General features: G+C 41.4%; 1 protein-coding gene across 1 annotated transcript in view; it reads left to right on the forward strand.

Moving 5' to 3' along the window:
- The window catches only part of THSD7B (thrombospondin type 1 domain containing 7B), a 1,756,834-nt gene that overhangs the window by 1,045,230 nt on the left and 695,225 nt on the right, over nt 1-16,379 (forward strand). Inside the window, exon 12 of the mRNA XM_086957451.1 lies at nt 15,512-15,706. Within this exon, the coding sequence (XP_086813577.1) occupies nt 15,512-15,706 (195 nt within the window). The remainder of the gene's footprint in view (nt 1-15,511; nt 15,707-16,379) is intronic.

Here is a 16,379-nt window from a genome sequence, read left to right on the forward strand (position 1 = left end):
CTTGCAAATTTCGAGGCTCATTGATATTAATGAGTGTCTCGCAATTTGCGAGCCCATTGGGAATGAAAGGCAATCCCAGGTATGGTGGCATGCTGGGCTCAGCAGACCACCAAGTCTGGTACTGCTTTTGAATAAAGCTTTTTTTTTTTAAATGAAGCCTGTTTTCCTGTTTAAAAGAAGAAAACAATTGTTTTTTTTAAATTTTTTAAGGGCAGGCAGTGGTCCTTGTTACCACTGCCTGCCCTTAAAAAATATTTTTAGAGACAGTCACAAAGTGGAAGGGGTCTCCTGGGGACCCCTTCCAAATTGCAAGTGCATTAAAGTGGTAATTTGAAAGTGTTTTGCGACCGCAATTGCGGTCACAAAATATTCATACATTGAATTGAGGAAGCTGTTTGGAAGGGAATGCCTCTTCCTAATAGCGACTCGCAATTCCTAAATAGCGAGTCACAAATAAATAGCAACTCGCTATTTAGGAATTGTACATGGCACAGGTTCATTTTGCATGCGCAAATGGGTGTCGCAAACCCATTTTGCATGCAATTTAGGGTTGTACATCTGTCCCTCTATCACATTAGCATTATTGTATGGAAGGGTTGTCGTGCTGGCAGTGTTCCCACCTCTTAAAATTTTCAAGAAAAAAACACTACAAGCTGGCATTCTTAGTGCGATTGCCCACAAAGACAAAACCCTACATTTGAATGACACTTGCCGCGGCCCCAACTCCCAATATTACACTGGGCGAGGTGGGATTAAGTATGGGCGGATTTTGCGGATTTGGGTTTGGAACAATGGACCCCTGGGCATTTGCCCTTGTCTTTAAAAGCATCTGCTGTATCGTAAAACAAATTGTACTCTTTGCACCCTCTCCCTTGTTTTGCACAGAAGTACAAAGTTTATATATTGAAAAAAATATTCTCCATTTTGTAGGATGCTAACCCATTTCGTCTCAATGGACCATAACCTTATAACTAGATGTAGATGAAAAGATGCACAAAATACCCTCATTAAATGCACTTTCCATACACCACGGCTTGTGTATTCTAACTGCATTAGAAAAACTTGTGTCACTTTTTTGCATTTTCATCGGCTTGACCCGTTGTGCATGCTGTTGCCTTTCTTTTCACATGGAAGAGATTAAAATGTCTTACAGCTCCACCTCAAACCAGTGTGGGGGGAGGGGGATTGTCCCACTCGTGCATGTTACTGTCTCTTTCTACGTGGCAGCAGGGGTGGGTATGTAGCAGAAAAGGAAGAGCTGGTCAAGCCCCTGAAAACTTGAGCCTGAACTCTTGCTCAGCTCTGTTCTCTTAGACCCTCAAGCACATAACGAGCCGAGCCTCCATGTGGCTTCTGCCTTCCCACACTCCTTCTACTTTGGATTTGAGGTTATTGCCAGAGCTTCAAACTTGAGAACTAGGTTCCAGCCTCAGTGTCACCTAAGTGTCTTGTGACTTTGGGCAAAACACTTAATTTTCCCATGCCATTAAGAAAAAGTATTTACATAGTCAATAGGTCACGACTTTGAGGCCTTATAAGTGCTTAGCAGGAGCTTTTGGCTTTGCCAATGTTTTTAGGCTATGTTGTAGAGCAGGAGGGCTGCTGTGCAGCATGTTGGAAAGATATAAAAAAAAGTGTTATAAACATTTTTGTTACCTGAACAACCCTATTAAAACAAGCACTTCTAATGCAACAGGTCTTGCACTTATGAGTGTTGAGCTATTGGCATTGTAAATGACTATTCCTTTTATTTGTCTGTTTTGAAAACCTGAAAGCGATGCGTAAACACGCATTTTGTACTCATAGTCGTTGCTTATGAGAAGCAAGGCTGGCAGTAACTGCGCCTCGTTTACTGGCCACCTTGCTTCTCATAAGCAAGAATTACAAGGGCAAAGTGCGTGTCTATACACTTCTTGCAGGTTTCGAAAAACATAATCTCTTCTGCACATCTCTAGCTTCTTTCTGCACCTCTGTTGCATCTTTCTGCCCTTCTCTAGCCTCTTTCTATACCCCTCTTGCTTCTTTCTGCACCTCTCTTGCTTGTTTCTGCACTTCTCTTGCTTCTTTCTGCACCTTTCTTTCTTCTTTCTGCACCCCTGTTCCTTCTTTCTGCACCCTTCATCCCTCTTTCTGCACCTCTCTGGCCTCTTTATGCACCCCTGTTCCCTCTTTCTGCACCTCTCTTGTTTTTTCTGCCATTCTCTTGCTCCTTTCTGTACTTCTCTTGCCATTTCTATATTCAAATGGGAAGTGCAAGCTGTCAAGTTTAACCCTTTCAACGCTGATGACGGAACCGCTCCATCATCAGCTGCGGTGGCGCTGTGCTGATGACGGAGCGGTTCCGTCATGGCACGCCCCCCGCTCATGCGCGGCGCGAATTCCACGCCTGCGCTGAGCGTTCTATTGAGCGGGCGGGGCCATGACGGAACCGCTCCGTCACAAGCACAGCGCAACCGCGGCTGGTGACGGAGCGGTTCTGTCACCAGCATGCGGCCGCCGCGCGGCCGCCCCACCCACTTAGCGCTGTGGTGGAATAGCCATCGCAGCGATGTGGTTAAAGGTCTGCATGATCTCGTGACTGAGGTATATGTTTACTTGCACATGTATTCTCACATGTGTTATGCATCTGAAGATGGTAGCTTAAAAAGCGGTAGCTTCTCTTATAGGTAGTCAACTCTTGTTAGTTCTGCTCTGTCATTCGGTTGCACAGGCAAACATGTCTAATGTATATATGTGTTAAACAGTCCATCAGATATACTAATGAATACCCATGTGCCTTGTAGTGTGAGCAGAAAGAAATGCATACACCTCTTTTGTACACAAATTTACAGAGTATGCTGTTTGAAACACAGGTAGTCAAGTGTTTGTATGTTTCTTTTCATTTAGCATGTCACTAGGTGAAAGCATAGGTACGCATGCATACCTTCACAAACGTTGTCAGACTTACAACAGTGATATGCCTAGGATTGCTGTTTTATATTTGGTAGGCCTAACATTCTGAGCCGTTGATTAACATTGAACCTTCAATAAAAAAGTGAGGTTTAAGACATCTTCGGAAAAGAATTAGTGATTAGGGTACTTTGAATTTGTCTGTTGTAATGCACAGTCAAAGTTGGCCTCTTTCTGCACCTCTGTTGGTTCTTTCTGCACATCCTTGCTTCTTTCATCACCTTTCTTACTCTTTCTGGACTTCTGTTGCCTCTTTCTGCACATTTCTTCCTTTTTCTGAACCTTTCTTGCCTCTTTCTGTACTTCTATTGCTTCTTTCTGCACTTTTCTTCCTCTTTCTGCACATATCCTATCTATCTAGGCATTGATATTAGCATTTAAAAAACCTTAGAAATTGACTGAAAAAAACAAGATATAATATATATTTACTGAAAAAACCATAGGTTTCAGGAGCGTTATAGTTATTTGGACATTTCACTTGTACAAAACCATTGCAATTACCCAGTTACAGTTAGTTCAACTAACTATAACTTGCTCGCACGCAATGCACTGCTGATGATGTCACATATTACAACACTCATAACATGGTCAGTGACATCACTCATGACATCACTGATGACATCAAAACACCTCTCTGCAACGTAGCCCTCTGGCACATACTGGAGGTTCCTGGTGGTCTAGTTGGCCTCCAGGGACCCTCAGTATTCAAGGGGAATTTGTTCCCTATCTACAAACGCGCCAGAGGGGGCATATGCAGAATACTGCAAGGAGGGGGCATGGCCTCCAACACGATGCCGGTCTTTCACTTATTTATTTTTTTAAGAAGGGGGGCTGTGTGGCCCTCCTTCTTTTTCTAATTTATTGGCCCTGGGGACCCCATCCCCCGTGGCCTGCCCCCTAATTTTATTTTATATTTTTAATTTGGAAGGGGGCCGCGTAGCCCCCCACCTGAGGCTTTAACCGGCACCTGGGATCCCATCCTCTGGGACATGGCCTTTTTTTCTCTTTAATTCTTTTGGAGGGGGCTGCATTGCCCTCCTCTTCAGGCCACTTATGACCCGGGAACCCCATCCCCCGGGGCCGTCCTTTTTTAAATTGATTTTTTTGGTGAACATTTTGGGGAGGGGGGCTGCCTGGCCCCACTCCCGGGCCCCTTATAGCCCTGGGGACTCTCCATTGGGGGCCTTGTGGGGGTCCCCCATCTCCCCACGGTTCCGCTGGCTCCCCACGTCCCTCCGGAGCTGGTATTGCTTTTCCACATGGGGAGCTGCTAAGATGCAGCTCCTCATGTGGAAAAGCAATTTGGTTTGCATTTTGAGAAAGAGAGCAGGTTTCTCTGCTCTCTCTTTCAAAATAGAAAACAAGTTTGCTATGGCAGGGCGGGAGCCCGTGAGGCTTCCGCCCTGCCATAGCAAACTACAGTGTCCCGGGAATGGGCACCCTGAGACACTGCAGGAGACGGCCCTGAGGGATGGCGGTCCAGATGACCATCAAGGGTTCCAGGAGGAGGCCCGCGTGGCCCCTCTCCCAGCACTTTTAAAGCCCTGGGCGTGGTGGTCCCTGGGGCTTGGGGGTCCATAACAGACCCCAAATTTAAAGACTTAGAGCCCTGGGAGGTGGCGGTCCATGGTGCGTGTGGGGGGGGCTTGAGCCTCCCAACACAGATTATTTGTTTTTTAAATTAAAAAAAAACAAAACCCCTGGGGGATGGCAGTCCCTGGTGCTGAGGGGGGCTGTGAGCCCCCCTTACATATTTGTGAAACGTCCCGGGGGTGGCGGTCCCCAGGGCATATTGCCCCTGGGACTTGCCCGCCGAGGACTAAATACTTGCGAAGCGCGGGAGCCCGCCCTTCATTTTGGTTTACTGCGGCCGGATCCGTGGATCCTCTGTGGATTTTCCAATTAAAAAAATGACTATTTTTACGTTCCTGGGGGTCCTTGTGGGACCCGCTAAGCAGACCAAGGGGTCGGGGTGTTTCTACCCTGCCCCTTTTTGCGTTTTGCGCACTTGTATGACTGATTTCTTGTGCCTCGGTTCTACCAAGGCACATGATGGCTGCCAACACTTCCTGGTTTGGAGTGTTGACAGCCAATGAGCATACAGCTCGTGATCTGGAGGGTGCGTGGATCCTGCACAGCCATAGATATATATGTATTTTTACTTTGATTTTCTCAGCAACTACTAAAGGGATTTACACCATTTAACAAAAAGGGTTTTGTCTGGACCAAGATAAACCTCTTTGCCAAATTTGGTGTAATTCCGTTCAGCAGTTCGGGCTGTAGCCGTGTCTAAAGCTTCCTATAGAAAATTGCATGGGGAAAACACATTTTGGGATTCAGGACATTGGAGGCAAACCGGCACCCACTGGGGTATAATACCTAATGAACTACCAAGACCAGTGTGCCTCGGGGCACACGCCCATCAGGGCGGGACTTACCATAATGAAAGTGGCTGTGGGTCATTGCTGGTTTGATCACCCACCTGTTTAGCTCGTGAAAAAGAACACATCGGTGCTCGAAACGTGTTGGGCTTTTGGCAAAGACTTGAAGGGGTTTCAAATGCTGCTGCATTGTTGTCCGCCATCAAAGGCTCTCCAACTTCTCTGCGTGTGGTTTCTCTTCATGGGCAACCTTCTGAAGTGATATATATATATATATATATATATATATATATATATATATATATACATTCATATATATATATATTCTTTTTTCTTTTCAGTCAAAAAAACAAAGGTTAACATAACATTATATCTAAGTGAATTTCTCAGTAACATTATTAACGTTTGGAACTATAAAGCTACAGTATTACTTACCAGATCTAATTATAACTTGTGCCCCACCATACATTGTTTATGACCTCAGATATGACATCACTCATGACATATTTTATGACATCATTCATGAAATCACTGATGACATCATTCAATGAGTGTGTCACTTTTTTTAAGTTTACATATCGGTGGGTAACTACCATATCAGTTTTCTATTACATTTTCTACAACCTGCATCCAGCTAATCGATATACGCTTTTTCCAGACTGCATGTGCTCCTATTGCACCATGGGTGTGTAGAGGTATTGAACACATTACAAATCTTTGTATTGAAGACTAACTCTGTGTGCAGGTGACAGTTAATTTGTGTTCATTATGTTCCACACAAGTTTTTTGGCACTGCAAATAATGTTTCTAACATGGCAAAGATTACATGTACTACATATTAAGTATTGTAAGCATCCTTAAGTTATTGGACAGAATTGTCTCAGTATGACAAATTCCACTCAACATAGAAGACTGTGTACACCAGGTACTAGCGTGCGTATGTGTTCATATGTTGCTTCAAAAAGTGTAGGTTTCACCACAGTTTTAAGGCTGCAGGTAGTATGATCTTTAGCACCTTCAAACCTTGAATATTTTAAAGTGAATAGTCAATTTTGGACAAGCTTTGCGTGGAGTGTACACTGTTCTTAGTAGATACTTTCAGTACTCTGTGGTATACTTACAATAGTTTCATTATCTACAAACAGTGTTGTATGGAGTCCACTCTCTCTCCATAGAGTAAACATCGTTGACAGTATCCACTTTTCCACACCTTATCAACTTAATTTCTAAATGTACGTTTGGCGATTGTCTGTCCATAGTAGGGCATTCATTTTGGAACTGATTATCTTGAGGAACTTGGCTTTCTCTGAACAGTTGTATACATATTGAAGCCCATGTGCAATGAGAGTTTCCCATATATCTGTGATTGATTGTTATTCTGAAGTATGCTATCTATGAAATGTATAGTATAGGGTCAAGAACCCACATAACACATGCTTTCTACACCTAAAGGAGTCGCATCTGTGATGGCATTAATGATGTTCATATTATTCTGAACTATTTTGTACTCACTTTCAGTCTAATGCCATACTAGCTTATAGACTAAAATGTGCAAAAGAGTCTTGGATGATGTCCTCAGTGATGTGAGCCAGGGGCAAGGACTTAATAAAGGGAGGGGGTGCACGCGCCCCCTCAAGGTGCCGAATTAGAACCCCGGGGGAGGGGGGCTGTGTTCCCCCTTAAATATAATCAGCCCTGGAGGATGCTATCCCCAGGGCAATGAATGGACTAGGGAGGGGCACCCTACTAATGCCTCCCTCCCCAAATATATGTTAAAAATTGGTGGCCGCCATTTTAGTGCTTTCTTTCCCCCGCAATCTCTTGCCACTCCCAAGAGATCGTGGCAACATTTTACCATTTTATTTTTTATTTTTGCCACAGGGTCAGACTTATGGGGGCTAGGTAGGGATATTATTTTAATCTTTTAGTTCAGGACAAGAGACTACGTCCCAAAGTCCTGGAAGGGCTGCCAGCAACATTTTTCTCATGTTGCTGGCAACCAATCAGAGTTGTCACTCCTCAAAAAGTCTGACTCCCACTAGAAAGTGATGGCCCAAATGAAAAAAATGCTATATTTTTAAACTGGTGCTCCTGTGAGACTCTCAAGAGGGGAATTTTAATCAGAGGTACTGCCAACACAGCAGAACAGAATAATACCAAATTTAGCAGGAAGTTGTGTCTTCACCCAAAAAGTGTGCTTTGGTCAAAATCCATTCAGCACTTTTGAGAAATTAAGGGTCAAAATAAGATGTATAGCTATTTTGACAGTTGGGATTGAATTTAAAAAAATAACTTTTCAGTGTCAGTGCTATGATTGACTAGCCACAACTTTAGCAGCAATGTTTTGGCCACCATTACACGACACTACGACTCAGTCCTGTAAATGTCTTGAGATAGCTGGGTTAGAGAGATTTAAAGTGTGAATGTGTGGCTGGCCAAAAAGCCATGCACACTTTAAACTGAAAGTGCCCTGCTCTATCTGCTGCTACCAGTCAGCAGCAGCCCCACCCCCATCCTGACATTCTGTTCGGGACAGGGTGATAAAAAACAAAGTGGTAATGTATTAACTTCATTTTATTTTTAGTCTCTGGGGCATTTTGGCAGGGTGATGCTCCATCGCTCAAATGGAGGAATCACACTGGATGCAGATGCAGAACTGTTCACACAGCACCCAGCTATTACTAAGAAACTATTGTTTTAGAACAGACTGCCTCTGCAAATAATGAAGAAATCAAAGTGAATAACATTACTGGTGACCTAATTACTTGAAGTAAAGGCAAGCATGTGAACATCTGACATTTCAGAGACAGGGAATATAAGTATTCAATAGAAAAGAAGAAAAGGGTATTATGTGTGACATTGTGCGCTCATTAAAACAATCCTCGCTATGAGGTGCCTAATTTATTTTAAGTCTGTTGTGGTGTGATCCTCTTTGCTGTTTGATATGTCATCTTTTGTGAATGTTCCTTTTCTTCTTCCCTTAATGCACAAACGTTACCTTCTGTGTGCTGCATGAAAGGCTATTTTGCAATACATTGCAATCCGGGGCTGTTTTCCATGAAAAGCAGGATATTCTTTATTCTGGAGATAAAATTGTTAATTCCAGGATCAACAAAAAAACTCACCAGAAGGCTGCAAACCTTTTGGAACTCAGCAACCAGGATCACACTTAACCTCACACTTCACACTCACAGCACATCACACCCGAAGGAGCACCATTGGCTTCCATAAACAAACAAGCACAATTCAAACTCCTCACCCACACTTTCAAGGCACTACAAAACAGTGGCCCAACATACGACAGCAATTACATCTGCTTTTAAAAATCTACCAGACACTGCCTCTTGCCCAGACTCCAACTTGCACAAATCTCACGGTTATGGAAAAGGAGATCTGACAGCTGAGCACTATCCCCCATCATTCCTAAAGTGTGAAATCACCTGCATCGACAAATAAGAGCCTTCTCCTCACAAACTGAAGACCTCGCTTTTCAAGTAGTCCCACTAAGCCCTAGGATTCACATCTTCGCAGCATCAGGAAACCCTCATGGGTGATCGTGCACCCTACAAATCTGCATAACAGAACATTACATTTCCAAATCCTGCATGTACTACCATCCCCATACAAGCTTGCAATTTGACTCTTGCTTAGATCTCAATTCTAAATACTTGGATGAGATACTTCAAGATATAGCAAAAATGGCAGTGCTCTGCCAATGTGCCATGTGCCATGGCCGTCATTTCATATGAAAAGGCAAATGATTGTTCCAGGGATTTGTTTAAATTGTGTGGCAAAATGGTATGTGGGTAGTACTATGGGGATGTAAACATTTTCCATTAGGTTGAATAGAGATGCCTAGGTAACCTAAGTGAATCGAATGATTAATGGGTCCATTGAGAGACACAAGGTATTTACATTAATTTAGTTTTTATCTTAACTACTAGTTTAGCCTGGATTTTCATATTGAAAATTCTGTCAATCGCATATTTGTTTTGAAGCCTTATATGAATACTCATGTGTTTGTTAATAAATATTCCTAGGTGAGAACATGTCTAACATGAATGAAGAAGTGACCGAGTGCCTCAGGTTCCTTTCCTTGGAACCTATGGACCAATGTTGAATCCTTGCCTTGTTGCTAGACTATACATGGTGTGAATCTGGGCAAATCACTTAATCTCCTGATGTATAAAATATATCAGTGCATGCCGGCCTAAATGTGTACAACCTGTAGATCGTCTCCCAGCCACTCACTTAATCTAGAGTGCTTCATTGCTTTACAGTTAGGTTTGCACTGTATAAATACCAATATGTACATAAACCATCTTTAGAACTCCTACTGGTTATCAGTGCGGAAGAGCATTGCCTTCATAGCAGTTTGTATCTGGTATAAGGCTTTTCTTAACAACTATTCAAGTTTGCTCGATGACCATTTGAAACTGTATACTGCAGTACTTTTTCCATGATCTATGTTTTCAAAACAGCACATAAACTGTCAACTTACAGTGAGCCTAGAGCACACCAATTGCTTACCATTGGTCAGCTTCATGTCACTCTTCATTTCTTGTATCTGATTTGTTATCTTGTGTGGTCTTTATTACTTTGTATGCTTATCCATCCCCTGGAACATGAAGGCATTACTTAAGTACTTCCACTAGTCGCTTTCCATTGCTAGTTTTTTCTGTTTGTTTAAGCACTCCAGAAGAATTCACGTGTATTTTAACTGTATTCCTTGTTTCCTTACCCTCACCATTTCATCTATTTGAAACCCCTGCTTCACATTCCTATCTCTCTATGTGCATCCCTCCCTGTTCCCTACACATTGCTTCCCTCACCTGTGACCCTCTGTTCTTCTGCCTACCCTCCTGTTCTTTCCCCACTCCCACCCTCCTGTTCCTTCCCCACTTACACCCTCCTGCTGAGTCCCTAACCCCACCTCCATGATTCCAATCCCCATGTTGCTTACCCTGACTTGTATTGCTTACCCTGACAACTGTTTACTGATCCAACTTGATGACAAAGCAAAAAGAAAAAGAAAGCACTCTCTCTCTGGAACCATGCATGCTTGGTGTACATGACTACAAAATAATGTGACCAGTTGTGTCATAGACATTTTTCTCTTTTATTTTCATGCTGCGCTGCATTGGAGGTGCTATAAAGCATGTCTTAAAAGCATTGGCAAAGCCAATAAGTCACAAAGGTGAGGCATATTGGCTTTGCCAATGCTTATTTTTTGTCCCATTGCTTTGCTGCACAGTTCCTTTTTTTCCCATCTTACACCTACATAAACTCTGGATTTCACTCCTGACTATTTATTTTTTCTGTTTAAATGCCATCAATTTCACAAAAGCAAAAAGAACTGATGGTGGACAGAATGCTGAACTATGCAAACATTCACCCTCAGTCAACAGATCTGGGTTTATTCCATTGTTTTTTTTGCCCACCATGCCCGCCCAGTTTGCAAATTAGTCTTGACCCTGCTCCTCATGAGAACAGTCCAGCCCAAACTGCCAAGCTGAGTCCTCCCTGGACCAGAAACGAGCATCCTTGGACAGTTTCGGGGTATCACCCCTCATTAACCAGGCTAGCTTGAATGCAGTGGCACAGTGAGCATTGGAACCATGTCTGGACATACCCGTACAACTTGGAGCGACAAAAGGAAAAGAACAGATGATGGATGGAATGCTGAATAATACAAACATTCACCTCCAGTAAACAGATCTGGGTTTAATCTGTCGTTATTAATTTCACAAAGCCGTAATGACCTGACCTTTTACTGCTTTAATGCTGAATTAGTCAGCTTTGAGTGTAACAGTTAAGTGCTGGAACACATAGTTTGAGTTTGGTACTGTGCCTTGTTAATTTTCTCTCATTTGCTTTTACTGACTACTCATGGGTGGAAGGCTTGGCAGATGCTAACTATACGTAAGGGATTTGCCCTGGAGATTCAGCATTCAAAATAGTGTTGCTCAATGGAAATTGTCTATTTGATCTTGATTGTGCATTTTGAAAAAATAGCTGTTACCTCCCCTGCAGGCCTTGACAAATTAGAAGAAACAATTGATGTCACAGTGAATAACATAACAGTGAAAAGTAAAAAATATGCTCTCAATTTGGCAAAATGACAATTGCAGCCTAGTTTTGTTTGTTTTTTATTAACTCTTAATAACATCTCGGTTGTAAGAGGTGGCATTCTCACAGAAGGTAGTTAGATTGTGGCACAGTCCTATAACCTAGACACAAAACAAGCTTTAGCTAAGTTATACCTAGCCGCCTGCAACTAGCAACATTAGATTTTTCCCTGTAAAATATGATTCTCATGTGTAAAAGGCAAAAATAACTTTTTGACTAACCTTCAAAAAGTTTGTACTTCCAGTGGATATTTATGTGTCTAACCCCGCCCCAAATTAAAAATGGATACTAGCCCTTTCTGACTTTTTCTCATGAAATTTGTTTAATATTGGCCAACTTCCATTTCAGTTAGAAAGACAGGTCAGAGAGTTACTTATTGTTACTGACATGTGCAGTGATCCGAAAGAGAAGAATACGAAGACGAGCAAGGCAGACTCAGCCTACAATTCTTATAATGTGCCTTTAAATTAGCCAGTAGTAGGATAGGCATTTAAGTTATAAATCGTTTTTTTAAAAAAACACATGCAGAAGCATGAATAAAGCAGTGTCACAGAGGATTAGAAGAAGACATTATATTAGTCGTTTTGGGCTGCAAACACAAATAAATTGCTAATGCCTGAATAGCATAAAGCTACAGATCTTAATCTTACAAAACCATATATTAATGATAGCATTTAACATTCTTCTGTAAGACTCTTAGTATTACTACCTTGGGTTCAAATCTAATTCTAAATAAGAAGAAGGAAGCTTGTACTTAAACAACTATGAAGAAACGCACAGTTTAGCTGAAATTCCTTACCCATATCCATCTAATGGCTGGCCTCACTTTCGCAGTGGAAAATTGATGCCTTGTGTCAACCTTCGAGTTACAAAGACTAATTTACTGTAAAACAGAAATCAGTACCTGCAGGCTCACTTCTGCCAACCAGATCAGTATTCAGACTGCAATGGTTGTGGATGACCAATCTATCTTTTTCACTGCTGGTTCTGCAGACTTTGACAGTAGAATTCAACATGGACTTCTACAACATCTTCAATCTGTTTTTAAAGAACTATCACTATATGCTTGTGTTGTTCCTAAAGAATTATGCACCTCGTCTTATATTTTCTGCTGACTCTAAGGTTATGCAATATTTCATCTAATACCTGATTGTTGGCTTACACCTACACTCAAATGCAGTTTTCCTCTCACCAAAATGAGCAGATACTAGAACTGGAGTTTTTCCCCATTAATACTACACTACTGTACTCCTCCAGTCACTTGCATATGTATTCAATAAACTTGCAAACCCTGAATAACGTGTTCTTCTTAGTGACTCAACACTCTGGAGGGAAACATAAATACATTCCACTCCTAAACAAAAGTATTGTGAGAAATCCAGATTGTCACACAAAAGCCAAACTCGCAGAGAAATTTCTGACCTTTGATCTTTTGTTGTAGTCATTGAGAGAAATCTTTACAACTTCGCACAGTAATAGCAGAATAATCCAAATCTTCACCCTGGTACTAATTCTAATACACATTGGCATTGGACATTTGAGTGGCATGTGTTCGATTTCTGGACTTGACTTCCATATTTATGAGGGTTGCCTGTGCTCTGGTTGAGAAAGGATCAGGCCCTGCAGTTCAGACTTGACTGTTCATTTGGAGTAGGGTGAAGATTGGTTTGCATTGGTTTGCATTCACTGGCCCAAACCTGAGGTGGCATATTGGGCAAAATAACAATAGGTTGGAATGCTACCCCTAGCAATTGACAGTGGTTAGATTGATTGCAATCTTTTATACCATCACTCTTTGTCTGTTTGATACATGTTTAGGAGAACAAAGCCAGGCTCTACATTGGATCATCTGTAGAAAGTTCTGATCAACTCAAACCTCTTTATTAGACCCTTGCATCCATCCAAGGACCCCTGGACTGATAACAAAAACAACATGCTGTGTCATAACAGACACAAAGATTCATCACCGGACTATAGGCTCCCAGTGTGGCTAAAGCAATTACACATTGTGGAACATATTTCCATTCTCTTAAAAATGTTTCATATCAATTAGCTAATGTAATTTTATAACTACATAGTGATATGTCATAAAAAAATATAAAATGCTTTCCCTGAGCCAGACTAGAGAGCTACCTCCTAAACAGTTGCTTACAGGAAATTATAGAATTGCAGAGCCATTTTAAGGAGTTACTATCTCTTACAAAACTTGAAATTATCCAGAACTCACTACCAGGAATACATGAAACCTCCTAAATTATATTTCCTGCTTCAATTTATGAACAGGTGATAATCCAAGTTGTCTTTCATTGTGATGAAATCCATCCACATAGCAGTACCTCACTATTTCTGTGACAGTCTCTGCATACCTTCATCTACTGCTGCTTTTAGTTTGGGAGGCTCTTTCCTGTTCAAAGTAAAATAATTTGGTCCACAGTCGCATAGCACTGGAGAGAAATGTCAGAACTTTTTTCCTTTGGGAAAACGTTGAAACATGTTTGACAAAATACTTCTATTTGTATTATCTCTTTCCCAGATGTATCAGGTTAGTCTATATGCATTTAATGGCTATGCGGATATGTGTGCACTTAAAATCTCCAACGTAAAAAAATACAAAAATCAAAAGTCTTATGTCTGGCTTCCAGACGTCCCATGCAATCTCAACTGCGAACATATGTATTGCTTTTAATAGGTGGTATCCTTCATGCAAGAATTGCATCACAGCTGTAAAATAAACATCAGCTGCTCTTTCTTCATAACCCCACTATTATTAGTGAGTAGTGGCCTCACACTTATAGATCAAACAATAAATATTTCTGTGGACCACTGTTACATGGCTTCAGTTCAGAATTTTTATCTGCCCAGAAATCTGGCCTATAAGGCAGTGGCATATATTTTTAATGAGCCGAAGAGGTTAAGGGTCAACCAAGTATCGACTTAACAAAAATCGTTACACTTTAGGGTAAACTCATGTTCAAAGTTAAGGCATTGGGAAGAGATAGAGAACAAAAGATCACCGAAGAAAAATGGATTTGAAATTAGAGGTAGGTGATCGATTAAGGCGAGGGAAATCGTGTCTTATAATATAGTGGTGGATGCCAGTGGTAGAATACCCGTGAGGAAGATGAGAAAGGTAAATGTAAATGTAAATGTATAGGCATTTATATAGCGCACTACTTACCCGGAGGGTCCCAAGGCGCTTCGACCGCTGCAAAACCCTTCCTGGCTTCCCTGAGAGATGGTCCCTTAATGGGTATCTCCAGGGTGAGACCAGGCATCCCCGGCGGTCTGGTGGGGCCGTTAGTGAAGCTAATGCCCAGAGTTGCCGAGTGTGAACACTGATCAGAGTGGGCACCTGCCGCGCCGGGAATCGAACCCTGGTCCCGGGCCGCCCTCTGCTCTCGGGTCTGCCGCCTCTAACCAGTGAGCCACACTACTTCACTAAGGTAAGGAAAGAGGTTAGTTTGAGGTGAGATTGCCATGGAGTATCCACCGAAATTTTAAAAAATAACATCTGAGAATTACCTTTGATTCGACCAAAAAATCCAATACTTTTGAGAATCAAAGAAAACTATAATAAGCTTAGATTAATCCCAAAGTAAGTAATGCTTCTGGACATGGATCATCTGAGACGCGTGGCTTTACTACTCTGATAGTTGCGGAATGAGTCTATGATAAATGATGTTTTATGTGATGATATGATCTTGATGTTGCTGTTATGTTGCTAATGTGTACTCACAACAGCACCAGCACACGATTCACACAAAATACAGAATGATCGAAAAATACATTTCTTACGCTGTGACTTGACTCATCACCTCAGAAAAGCAAAATTGTTTCAATGTCAATGTCCATTTGACAGCAGCAGTGAGGTTTTTGATTTGTTACCTCCAACAGGTTCTCTTTAGCATAACATCACACCTAGGACTCGAGCAGACTGTGCACACTGAATACTTTATTGATTTTTTGAAAATAAGCAAAAATAATTCATGATGAAATATAAATAATGCATACACCTGCCACCTGAGTGAAAATATGATGTCTTCTTTTTCCAGATATTACATGCTTGTCAGACGATAACCTTTCAGTAGACGCTACTGAATGCCTTCAGTGGGCTGGCTCCATGCCTACCCTTGTACAAGACTGTTTCATCACCTGCAAAGACGACTGCACATTTACCCCTTGGACGAAATTTACTTCGTGTTCTTCAGACTGTGGATCAACAAGAAGTAGAAGACGATCTCTCACAGGTATAGCTCTTTCATGCACTGTAGTGTAACATCCACCGTCTTTTCGGTTGTAAAGCTTTATAGGACAGGCTGGTTTTATGTGAGGCAACTACTGAGTGCTCTCATTTATGAATAACATTGAAAATTCAAGATTCACTTGAGAAATTAAAGGTGCATGAAGTATATAAAGAAATACATTGGGTAAATGATACAGGCATTTTTGCATTCCACTCAGGTACATTAAAAACGTTCCCAATTTAAATGAGATTTTCAAAAATCTTTTTTAAATGTTATACAACTTGAATTTGTTTTTACTGGTTATTCAAATTTCTCATTTTCCCTCTCCACATACTGCTCCAGTGCTGTACTCCGAAAACCAATAATGAAAAGTTTACTCCTTGACCACGAGTATGCTAATTTTTTGGTAGGGATTTTCTGTAAACAGAATCATAACAGAAAGAGGAGCACATATTATTAATATTTACATTTTAAAGCAATATCGTGTTCATTTTTAAACATTGATAAAAATAATTTCTTTTTCGGAAAATGGACAGCACTTATCTAGTGTTAAAATTGCCGAAATCGTAGGGTACTTGGTATTCAGAGCAATTACGTTTTTTATGGGCACATTTGGAAAAGTAATGCTTGTATGCAATTATTTACCATCTCTGTAGAACAATTTGGGTAAAAGGAG

This window comes from Lissotriton vulgaris, chromosome 2_1, assembly GCF_964263255.1.
Source record: "Lissotriton vulgaris chromosome 2_1, aLisVul1.2, whole genome shotgun sequence".
NCBI classification, from domain to species: Eukaryota; Metazoa; Chordata; class Amphibia; order Caudata; family Salamandridae; genus Lissotriton; species Lissotriton vulgaris.